Genomic DNA, 12,884 nt, shown 5'->3' on the forward strand with positions numbered 1-12,884 from the left:
CTGTGACGTTCACGTTCATTGACTTTGATCCTCCAGGAGTTAATTTGAGAACCAAGTGTGGGGTTAATGCCTCCACTGGGATCAACTACTAGGCTAGACCAGGTGCAGCTGCTCTCTCTTTCTCTCTGTCACACACACACAAATTCTGACGTACTGTATGTGCTGGGAAATTATATGCATTCCTACATACTCAAGACATAAAAGTGTCAAACCCATACCTTATTTGAATACATTTAATGTATTTTTGTGGCAGGAACTGAAACCATTGCAGGTGTAATTCTGACTCAAAATACATCTGCCATTGCTGTGAGAACCAGATTTTAAAAAATGAGAGAGGTATTTTTCATAGTAGTCTGTAAAGAGGCTGGGTTTGATACTGGTCACTTTTCAATAATAAAGTCAGTGGGCTTGAAAGTTTGATTGTCTGTGATGAGCGTGAGTCAACAGTCTCAGAGGGTGTTTTGCCCAAGCCACTACAGACTGTGGCAGCAGACTTTTAGTCATAAATTGTGGTCATTTACTCTGTCATGGATGCTACGTGGGTCATCATCGCATGTACAGTCACGTACCTGTGTGCAAATCAGTTTGCTCAGTGGTGACAGTGGCTGGTCTAATGATGTGTTTTTAATCAAATCGAGTTCAAATGTTTAGCCTGACTCCTGGTTCACCATCAGTGTTATCAGTGACCTAAAGTAATGCAAGCTTTCCTGGTGGACCAGCAGTCTAGCAACAGCCATATGGAAAGACAAAAAAATATCTCATGCTGTTTGTATAATGCTTCAGGCTCTCTCCAGATGTGCTTTATAAATTCATCAAATCCCACGATCCTCTGGAAAGAAGGGTTTTAGATTAGATTAGATAGACTTTATTTATCCCACTTGTGGGAAATTCACAAACCCTCATGGACCCTCAAGGTCCATATGACAGGGCTGATTTCTAAGTTTCTGTACCTATAAACTTTGCTATGGTGCATCTCACCTTTCATTTACGAAGCTGATAATAAATTGCACATTAACCATGTCAAATAAAATGACGCTATGTTGCCTTGGAAAAAACAAAAGCCAAATGGAAAAAACAAAAGCCAAAAAATCAGTGTAACAAGAGGATACATATGGGGATTGTCTGGATTTCCTTCCCTTATGCACAGAAAATAACCTCCACTGCCTAAGTATTAAGCACTCATTTCCTATGGAGAAAACACAAGTTTAAACCTAATGACAGGGAACATCTGTTGTTATTATCTACACTATAGGTGCCAAGAAAGAGGGCCTATACATGCTTGTTTCTTGCTTTACACTTGGTAGTTTTCATGTGCAGAGGAAATACTGCAGAAGTGTTTAATTTCTAGGCCTTATCAAGTTCATTCTCCTGCTACTACATAGCTGCATCAGATATATGCAAATAAAAAAACTGTTTTTAAACCATCAGCTGTTCCTGCACTGACTGGCACATGTCAGGAGAAGTGTAGATTGTTCCTGTGTGTGTGTTTCTCCTTAATGTGATTAGATTATTGAATGAATTATTGTCACTCACATTCCCCTTCATGATGAGCTGATCGATCAGAGGTCCTCACAAGACGCCCTTTATCTGTAGTCCCTTTCTTTTCATTGAGTCACATAACAAATTAAAAGCTGACTCATCTCTCAGCATGCATCACAACTATCTGCTACTAGCCTAAGCTGCTTCCAGTAAGTAGGCAGGATATGGATGTGAGGGGGGTCGTGACTAAAAAAGCTGCCATTATTCAACATTAGTGAGCTGGAAGGGTTAGGGGAGAGACAGAGGGAGGGAGACAAGGAAAGGACAGCCAGTACCCAGTTTTCACTGTCCCAGCATATGCACAATAGAGAAAACATGAGGAGAGGGGCAGTAAAGGTCCCTGGCTTTTTAAAGTGCCCCACACTTTAACATGTCTTGATGTGACGTCACTTCCACATCACAATTTATTGTTGCTGCTTCGCATTATAAACCAATGACCTACTGTATCCTGGTTCCAGACCTGAAAACCACCGCATACATCTGAAGGTTTGTTTCATGATTTAATAGGTGTTACATCATTCAGAGCCAGGCAGGCGGGATTATGAATGGAGGCGTCATTTTCCTATTACACTACATGGAAAAGTCTGGGTTCCCAACCGTATAGAAAGTCAATGAAAGAAGTACTCTCTGGATCCTTCCACCTCAGTCTGGGGCAAGAGCTTTATCCCCAGTGACAGCTGTCGACTCATCACCATCTTAAGAACAAGAGGGTAGATGGGTGGGGTGAGGTGGATGAGATCATTTTATTTATGTAGAGGCAGTTATTCTAAGTTTAAGGTGAGGTAGAGCGCATGTGTACTGAGGGGGATATTTTGTTGGGAGAGGAAAATGACAGACTGAGGTGAAAATAGTTGATTATAACCTACGTTGGGCACAAGACAAGACACCTCATGGTGTTGTATAAACTGTTAATCACAGATAAATAGGCTAAATTTACTTGCTTATGTATACAGAGTCTAAAAATCAGGCCATTCATTGGATTAGCCTTTGCAAATCCCCTATTCTTCCCAGCCCAGAAGAAGATGTAAAGAGAGTGTCCGAAAGAGAGCTGGGTTTAAAAGTGACACTGAGATGGACAGAGTGATGTCAGGGAGCGAGCTAAAGGAATGAAAGAGGGTGAGTGAACCTTATTGAACAGATCCACTCATGAGCCAGCATCCTGACTCACTGGCCCAGTTTATCTTCTTATGCAACAGGCCAGCGGAGTCCATTCTCTCCTCTCTCTCTCTCTCTCTCTCTCTCCTGTAATTTGCTTCCAGGAAGGACGGGGGGGCAAAAGTTTTTAGAGAGTGGAGGGTGAAAGGGAAAGCAATGATGGTGCAGCTGCATATTAGGGAAAGTGGAAGGACTGAAGTGGAACAGAGATGGTGGGAAGTTTTCAGCCACACTGTAAGGCTTTGCCAGCATCCCTGCATGGTTGCCAAGGGAACCATTCATTTGTCGTCAAGTCTCTTTCACGCTGACTCTTTTTCCTCTTGTACAAACTCTGCCTCTGTAATTTCTTTGCTGTTTCTCTGCCATCCGTTTTTAAGGCTGCTTCTCTCTCAGGGGAGCGGGGGAGAAAGAGGCAGCAGTGGACAGTGAAATGAAAGCTAGTGATGCCCCAAGCCAGAGAACAAGTTCAGTCAGCGTTGTTCAGGGTGAGAGCAGGGGAGCCACTGAGTGGTCGTAGGTCCCAGCTGAGTATAATTCAAGGCCCCTGCCGTTTATCTGACAGAGGACGAGTGGATTATCTCAGTGTCCTTGACCCATTATACCCCCACTCTGTAATGCTGGCATAGAAAACTAAAGGGTAGATGGATGGAGTGGGTGGATGGGACCCAGAGAGATGGTGGGCTGGGGTGGCACAACAGAGACAAGAATGGAGCCATTGGCAGGCTGTTATATAATCTCAGAATCTGCATTTGAAACAAAGATTTTGTCTCTGCTGCTTTTAGCCTGGACCAGAATATAGAGAGACCAGCTCTATCCTCATTTCTCCAGTAAACACCTTGAGTAACTACAAATCTGCTCTTCATCATGCCAGGTCACATCACTCATCACATGGTTTGGGGTTTATTTATTCTTCAAAAACAAATGTTGCTGTGGTTTAAACATGAAAACTCAAAGGGTTGTGGGTTAATCCAGAAATAGACTGGATACACTACAATACAATTAAAGATCCAAACGGCTGCTTTGCTGTGGATGTGTTGCAACAGGTACTCATCAGAAAATGATATACAATCCAGGAAGGCCAGTTTGAGTAATAGTCAAGTCAAATCAGTCTTATTTCTAACCCCTAGACCATAGTGCCACCCCACTCCCTGTACACTGACCCTCAAATCTGATCAGGAAAAACTCCCCCCAAAAAGCAGGGAAATATGACATACAGTGGATGCCATATCAGAATGTCATGTGTACAGAATAAGGCAACAAAGTAAATTTACAGAGTGGACAATTGAGATGACAAAAATGACATAAAATATATCCATGAGTTTAAAAGCTTATCAGACACTAAAACACTGCACAGAGATACAACATGCTACAAGGAAGGATGTCACAACTCTGAAAGTCTTCAGATGTAACAAACAGGACAGAGTGAAACCGTGGGTGGAAGAATATAGAGGTAAATGGAACAGATAGGAGGTGGGTATGGGGGCATTAGTAGGAGCTTTAACAGCAATGAGAAAGCTGTAATGGTGATTAGCAAGTAAGATATGAGCTGCAGAGGCATGGCTGTTGTTTGCAGTAACCTGTATCAGCCTCTGTTGTCTCTCAGGCCTTGTGAGCTAGCACGCGGTGAGTGTGCATTGGCTTATGTTTTTGTGTGTGTCTGTGGGGAGGGGAGGGGGGTGATGTGGTGGAAGACTGGGGGGGGCTGACAGCTGGCTTCTATAAATAAATGTCGCAGGCAGGGGGGAGACATGAGGGTGGAGAGAGACAGGAGGAGGGAGTTGAGGAGAGTAAGAAATAAAAGGGAAGGAGAGGGAAGTGGACAAAGGCATGGAGAGAGGAGATGGAGGGTGGGAGAGCTGATAGAGGGACTGATACAGATGCACTGAGAGACTTAAAAGAATGTGGTGAGTGACCTGAGTTACTGTACATGCAGCACACGTTGCCATTATCTCAACCAATCAGCAGCCCGCCAGTGGGGTCATGTGCTCCCTGCACGCTGTCTGTCTTTCTCCAAACGACTGAGGACCACAAAGTATGTTGCTGGTACATTTTATCTCACATCAGTGTTGCCCTGTCAGCTTCCTTCCTTTACTTCTTGTTTAGAGTCTTTTGTGTGGGACGCAGGGAACTCATCAAGCCCAGAAAAATGAACAAAAGGAGCCAAGAAAAAGAGAGAAAGGGAGGCAGAGGGAATTAAAGTTAAATCAGAGGCAACAGATCAAAGACAGAGCAGAGTACTGCTGTCATGTTTTTTATCACACAGACAGGAAAAGTATCAAACAGGATTCCTCGTGAAAGCGACTGACTGAGAGTACATGGTTTACATTCTGCCATAGCAACACTCCCTCCATTAATTTGTCATGTAATCAGTCACTGATCCTTGTGGGATCATGTCCTGTAGACTAGCTGCTCGGTTAACAACTGATTGTGATGTACTGTATCACTGACACAGGCAACTGTCACTTTCTTGCCTCCAGTTCCAGTTACATTGCTTTCCAAAGTGGTGTGTGTGTGTATGTGTGTGTGCCTGTGTCATTTTGTTTATGAGGCAGTGAGCAGGGTTTAGTTTCCTGTCTTGGCAGAGCTATCAAACACTGAACACCTGCCTGTCTTACTTCCAAACTAATGTACCTATATTACCTATTTTACCAAACTCACTGTCTGTCATGTCTGTGCGCCTCCATGTGTCTGTGCATGTTTCCTTTGCAAGTGTCACATCCTTGATATTTCTTCATTGTGATTATGAGTCAGAGTTTCTGCTGTCCCAGCTCTGACGGAGGCTGAGGGGGGAAGTCAAAATGGAAGGTAAAAGGTTGGAGTGAGGAGGTTGTAAGATTGTGGAGGGGAAGGAAGAAAACATAAACCCCATAGTGAGTAGGTGGGTGGAGTTATGTTATCAGGCTACATCAGCACGTCAGGAGCCTTTTCTGACTTCCTGTATTTCTGCTTGCATAGCAAACCATAAGTAGACATGTGAAAGACATGTTTCTGTGGGCAGACAGTCACATGTTTGTCATGTTCTGTAGCTTACTGATGATGGAGCATATGTACATGTGTGTCAGGGAGAGAACCACATACAGAGAGAAAATGGAGACCATGTCTGAATGTTTATTAGATAAGTTTAGTACTACTAAACAGCATCCTGTCATTCTATGTAGCACCGGCAGCAGGCCAAATAGTGGGACATCTTACACATTCTAGTGACATCTTGATATAAACCACTATAAAATGAATCAGCAACCAACCAAAGTTTATTCTTAATACTCATAAAGTGTATAGGATTGTTGTTTGAGTTTACCAAAACTGGCTTATCAGTTTTACTGTTTGAGTCTGTGTGTAGCTCTTCATGTTTTTTGTCAGCTGTCTTGTTTAGTTTACATCGTGTCTTGAATCTTCTCTGCAGTATGGTTCATATGTTTATATGAATATAAAAGTTTAGCCATTTAGCCATTTAGCCATTTAGGCCCATTTGTTTTCTGTCACCAGTGTTGACAATTGTTGCAACACTTACAACCCCTCTAACAAAGCATCTGTTGTCCAACCAAGCCAATTCCCACTTAGGATTTCTCCCTAAATGTCCCCGTTCATCTCCATTCCATAAGATGAAATCTGAAGAAGCTATTTTTAAAAAAGCTATAAAATTGTTGTGTTTTTTTCCTTAGCCTTGAAAGTACAGCGCAAAACAAAAGCAGATTTGTACAATAAAACATAAACTAAATGATTTCCTCTCAGCTCAGAAGCCACAAAAGTGCATTAACAGACTGTGAGCAATACGTGTGGTGAATTGTTTGCTTCACCACACGTATTGAATTGAGAGCCTTGTATTGGATTTACAGTGCAGTAAAATGAACACCATCTAAATTAATCAGTTATTGTGTCTGGAGACCTCGCAGCCGTTCACCCAGCTGCATGCCTGGAGTAACAGCGAGATGAATTCTTAAGTGTGACTTCCTCGCACTTCCTCTCCCCTGGTCTGACTCTTGTTCCTCTCTCTCTCTCTCTCTCTTGCTCGTTCTCTCTCTCTCTCTCTGTGTGTGTGCTTTGCTGTTGCAGCCTCTAGCACAGTGGTGCAGGCTGCTGCCCAAAGATGCCGCCAAGATGCCGGAGAGCGCATGGAAGCTGGTCTTCTACACCATGTCGTGGTCCTACAGCACCTACCTGCTCTTCTTCAGCTCCTACTCCTTTTTCCATGACCCGCCCTCTGTCTTCTACAGTAAGATACACACAACAACAGATAATATAACATGTAACATGTTTTTGTGCACCATTCATCCTTAAGATCTGTTCAACTCATCACATTGAAATAAAAGACATGCAAAGGCTAAAACAAAATAGAAGATCAATTTTCTGTATTTGTTGAATTGAAATCGAATTAAGTGAATACACTTAAGCCCAGAATCATTCCATTAAGTGTTTGAAGCTGGTCCATATTAGACAAATGTCAACCTTGGAAAAAGCATGTTTAATAGTGCTTTGACAGAGCCAGTTTCTTGCCTAACCTCAGAGGGTAGATAAGGAGCTGAAGTCATTTTAATCTAATGAAACAGCAGGCAGCAAGCCCTAATCCTGTAGAGACTCTGTGGGGGTAAAATGCCACTTTGAGCATTCGCATTCAAATGGATGGATATTTATAGCAGTGCATACAGCCAGGTGGTTCATGCATATTCCGAGTCTTGATTTGATCACGTTTATCTGTTATACTGTAATCACTGATGCAGATATTGATCCAAAAACTTTTCACTAGATTTAGTCCAACATTAAGAATAAATTAACAACATTAGAATAGACAGTGTAAGACAGACAGCTGAGAGAAAAGTTTTATGACATAACACATTAAGTTCTGCCCTAACATTTAAGAGAAAATTATCTGCATAACTGCACCTAATGGAGAAAAGAGTCATCATTAGAAACTTTTGTGATGACTATCACTGCATCGCTAATGGAGGATAGATGTGTCATGGGGGTTCCACTTATAATCCAGCGATGTCTTTTATAGTCTCTCTGCCTCTCCCATCAGACATGGAGGTGTCAGGGCTCCACTGCTCTAGGTGGAGCTAGCAAAGGCTGGTTGACTGTGCCAGGTTCATCTTTAATAGCTGCATCACCTCTAATATCTGTCAGCCTGAGATGTGTACAGAGGCTGTGTAATGTCACTGGACTGTTAGAGAGAGGGAGAGAGGGAGAGAGATGTGAAGCTGCAAACAGAAGGTGAAACTTTGGAGAATGAGGAGAAATCAAAGTAACAGGGAGGCATAAGCGACGAGGGGTAGAGAGTATGTATGCTGAAAGAAAAAGAGGAGGAAAAAGAAGCCTCACGCTCCATGAGAAAAAAAAGGAGCTCCAGTTCCCATGCCTCCCCTTGGCAGCTCTTCTGTTGTGATCCATCTAGCAGCCTTCTTCTCAATGTTTAATGACGGAAGGTCCAATCAATAAACATTACACACGGCCTGAACGTAACCCCATCCCACCAGGGACAAACCTTACTCAGACATTGCAGGAGAAAGTTTCCGTCCAACATCCGATAGGTTTCAGTGAAATGAGCTGACCCAGTAGCCTTAACATACAATTGGCCTGTTTCGCATGTGGTACTTTAGCTTTCTAATTCTCTGGAGGGTAAACCTGATCCCTCCAGCCTCCTCCCCGGAAGTCACTGTATATAGTTCAGTATCTGAAGATATTGGCGATACTGTATTTGTCAGTCCTGCTTCTTGTGCAACATATTCATCATCTACAGCAGATATTATACTCTGTTGCATTGCTGTGTGTCTGAGCTTTTCATTGTGGTACATGAACGGTATGAGTCTTTAAATAAAAATAGACATATTTGAATTAAAAGGTGAACAAAAGTCTGACTTAAAAATTCAATGACTGAATAACTCAATGAAATAATTAGCACATTTAACATTTAATCATTTTATTCAGTAGGTTTTTGAATTGCATGAGTTCAGTACAGATTTATTCACCTTAGAAATTAGCATTACCGTGTAATTTTTTTTTCTCCAGCCTCTGCAGTCATTTGTAATTTGAAAGTTGTTAGGCCATACACTTGCTGAATCATGTTTAACTCTGCATCAAAATCTCCTGGTTGTGATGCAGTTTTCTCACTGTAAAAACTGTCTGATTTTGCACGACTAGAAAAAGGGTGATAGCACAGTAGATCACATTTTGGCAGAGACAGACAAGTGCCCCCTCCACTTGAGGTTGTGCTGATAAGCAGTGACTCTGAAGTGAATAGGCCTGTTGGTATGCCTGTTTCCAACTCGGTGATAGTCATGGCACAGTCACAATTTGCAGTGTGAGCAATAGTCTGAGATCCCTGACAAGTCACAACAAGGAAACAGACGAGAGGAAGAAGAAAGGAAACACAGTTTCAATCTGTACCTGAAAGCTCTAAGAGCATTCATTCCTCTGTTGAAGCCTATAGTATTCTCTAAATTTATTCAGATATTACAAATATATATATATGAATAGATTTTTGGAAAGTATGAGGGCTGTGTTTATGGATGCACAATTTTAAATGAATGAGAGTTAATGCAGGACCACTGCATTATAGCCATTCTATCATGTTGCTGTAGTGCCACCTATAGACAGCACACTGTCGAATAGTTAATGTGAAATAGGCTGTGATTACATTATGGTGCAATGCTATGGCAGGCCCATGGACCATTCACATTTTTATGGACCAGCTACAAACTTCAAGTTTTAGATGGAGTTTGTCTACACATCAGGAGCTAAACAAAGAGTCTTACTAATGGCAACATACTAGTGTGCAAGAAACTACCTCATTGGTGGAGGAAGCATCATTTGACAGTTAATCACTGAAGCTGGAATTACAGGAATCTAAAGCTGCTTCATTAATTGATTTTAAAGTGAAAGCTGAGAGCCTTAATGTTATATATCAGTTTCTAACCTCCCTCTCTCCTCTCCTCCCTGCTCCTCCAGACTGGAAGAGCGGTATGTCAGTGCCTACAGACATCGCCATAGCCTACCTGATCCAGGGCAGCTTCTACGGCCACTCCATCTATGCTACAGTCTACATGGACGCGTGGAGGAAGGACTCTGCTGTCATGGTGGTGCACCACATCATCACACTGGCACTCATCAGCTTCTCCTACGCCTTCAGGTATCAATACATACTTTGACTTTTATAGGTTTTGGATTAGCATAAAACTGCTCGCCATAATGCAAAAGAAATGTAATTCAGCAGCTGTTCTGTCTGATAAACAAGATTTTATTTCAGAGTGTATGTCACATCACCACATCAAGACACAGAGCAGACACAGCCACATGACAGAGCACTGATGCACTGAGTCATACCAGTGATGAATTACACTCTGGTCACTGTAGTTCACTAACACGCTTTCAGCACCTGGCAGCATTAATAAATCTTGCTTCATGCATTACTGCACCTAAGAAAGTGCAGAACAGAAACTTATCCGGTTGGTTGCTTTTAAGTTTTTTAGTTACACCGCCCAAACACTGGCACCAAAACACCAGTATGATACACAACAGTTGCACACAAGGCTCTCAGCTTTCTGTTGGCGAATAAGGTGACTTACAGAGGATAAGAGCCACAGTTGTCTCAGTTCAGCAAAAGCAGCAGGAACAGGTAAACTTATAACATCAGAAATGCTCCAGTGGGTTCATTTCCAGTAATTAAATAGAAATAAAATGCACAGCAACTGAAAGAAAATTGATTGTTGTACTTGAGGACTGAGACAGGGCACGAAATAAACAGCACCGCTACTGGGGTTGTTTTTTTCCTTTTCTGTATTTTGCTGACTGCACTGACTATACAATATCCTGTTTATAATTAGTTTTATGATAAAGGTTTTAGGACTTGTATTAGAAATGAACTGAAATATACACACACTGTACTGTACTGTATTTTCCCTGCCCCCCAGATACCACAACGTAGGGATCTTAGTGTTGTTCCTCCACGACATCAATGACATCCAGCTGGAGTTCACCAAGCTCAATGTCTACCTGAAGTCCAGGGGTGGAGGCTATCACCTGCTCAATGACATTCTGTCCAACATGGGCTCTGTCAGCTTCAGCATCACTTGGTGAGACTCGAAAACACACACACATACACACACAGAAACACCCATTTAGTTTCTGACTAATGTTCCATCTCCTTGTCTCTTCTTGCCCCATTTATCCTCTGTCACGGCTAAATGTTTTGTAATCTTGACAGCTTCATCATTTTTCTGTCTGCCTCTTCATTCACTCATGATCACACTGGAGATAGATAGACATGAATAATAATTCTGTTTCTGATCTTCATTGTGTTTCTGTCAGGTTCTGGTTCCGTCTCTATTGGTTTCCTCTCAAAGTGCTGTATGCCACGTGCGTGTCCAGCCTCCAGTCTGTGCCCAACATCCCCTTCTACTTCTTCTTCAACGCTCTTCTCCTCGCCCTGCTGCTCATGAACATCTACTGGTTTCTGGTGAGGACACACACACACAGATACACAGAGTTTTTATCCAAAACTTAAATGCACGTAAGGCCAGTGTTTGTTTGTCTCTAAGGAGAACTGCCACACAATCTGATCCTTTCGTATTTCCTATTTTCCTCTCCTCTGCAGTTTATCGTCATTTTCGTGGTGAAGGTGCTAAAGATGAAGGAGGTGAATGACGTCAGGGAGTACGAGGACGAGGACGGCAGCAAGGCAGCGGCAGGCCTGCACAGAGCCCCTCAGGCAGCGAACAACGATGATGGTGCTGGACATCACAACTCTGCCCAGGGGTGAGCAGCACCTTCAGCTGCTGTCATTTCTTTAATCTGAGAGAGACACAGAGACTCAGGGTAGAAAAATACCTCCAGCCAACTGTTGGCAGGTCCTCACTGTAAATGGTGGGTGAGTTTTTAGTAGCAGACAGTTTGGCAGGAAACCAAACCTGCCCATTTTAAGGTGCTATTTGTAGAATTTCCACATGACTAAATGATTAGTTTTAATGCATGTAGATATAAGCCAGTGTATAGAGTAGGACTAGTGCAGTACGACAGGTTTTCACACCAGTGTTTAGTTCTGCCAGAGCACTAATGTTATGAGATGCAGACCAGGGCCTGTATTTATCTGCTGAAAGTAAAATTTTGGACTTCAGTGAAAGATAAATATAAAAATCCTTCACTTTTACTCACAAACTTAAGAATAAAAACTAATTCTCAAACTTCTTTTGAAAATGCTCTTACATTTGCTGCAGAGAGTAGATCTTTTATGACTGCAGCACAGAAGCACAATGATGATGGTAATATATTAGATTAAGTAGTATAATTTCTAATAGAGTAGTTTTAGTCTACTATTTGCATTTGAACATTCAAGGATAGGATACATTTTTCTCTTCTCGTATTTTTCAGGGTCGATCTCCAAGAATAAATCTGGTATTGATTTTATTTGCCGCCACTGTCAGACAATTTCCTATTATTTAATTTTAGCAGTATTGGAGTCTCCCAGTCATTTATCTGGTGGACAAACAAGTCAGAGTCCTTTCTTGACCGATCCTCACAATTATTAAATAATTATCATTGCTCTATATGAGGAAATGCTGTAGAATATTATGGACCACTGCAATTTTTTGGTCCTTTTTCTTTGAAGCTTATCAAAGAAGCCACTCTATTGTGTAATACAATGGCCTCTTCCATTGTATAAATGAGTACTCAGCACTTTTCAATAGTGAGCTTTAAACAAGAAAATGCCCACTTGACTAAAACCAGGGAATATCTGTTTGTGCCTTTATCTGAAGTTATCGATTCATCTGTCTCTATCTGTGGAGCTGCCTTAAGCCCCAGTATCTGACGTGTCGTGTGTAACCCTATCACCTTTGGATGATTATCACAGCAGCCTTTGACCACTTCATCTCCAAAGACCCTGAAATTGCTGACGACTTCATCCTCCCCCAGTCTCTCCTATTAATTCAGAGTAGTCACAGAAAAAAAACTAAACAAACTCAAAGACAGTGTAAGCTGTCCTGTGGTGGTACAGTCTATAGATTTGGTAACTCAAGCACAGTAAGAGTTGTTCCCTAATGGCTTCTCCTCCTGACGGCAGGTGTAGGTACAGAAAGAGCAGATCTCCCACTGAGCTTGCGTAACGAGCGGCCCTCAGAGACAGATAGGATCAAAGAGCCTGAGACCATATGGAGATGTGATTATGTGGCGCTCCTTATCTGCCTGGCCTTGAACACCGC

General features: G+C 42.2%; 1 protein-coding gene across 1 annotated transcript in view; it reads left to right on the plus strand.

Annotated features, from left to right (window-relative positions):
* cers1 (ceramide synthase 1) overlaps positions 1-12,884 on the plus strand; it is a 28,014-nt gene that overhangs the window by 10,880 nt on the left and 4,250 nt on the right. Inside the window, exons 2-6 of the mRNA XM_018673290.2 lie at positions 6,748-6,907; positions 9,637-9,817; positions 10,599-10,760; positions 10,996-11,143; positions 11,282-11,442. Of these exons, the coding sequence (XP_018528806.1) occupies positions 6,748-6,907; positions 9,637-9,817; positions 10,599-10,760; positions 10,996-11,143; positions 11,282-11,442 (812 nt within the window). The remainder of the gene's footprint in view (positions 1-6,747; positions 6,908-9,636; positions 9,818-10,598; positions 10,761-10,995; positions 11,144-11,281; positions 11,443-12,884) is intronic.

This window comes from Lates calcarifer, linkage group LG17 (genome assembly GCF_001640805.2).
Source record: "Lates calcarifer isolate ASB-BC8 linkage group LG17, TLL_Latcal_v3, whole genome shotgun sequence".
Classification (NCBI taxonomy): Eukaryota; Metazoa; Chordata; class Actinopteri; family Centropomidae; genus Lates; species Lates calcarifer.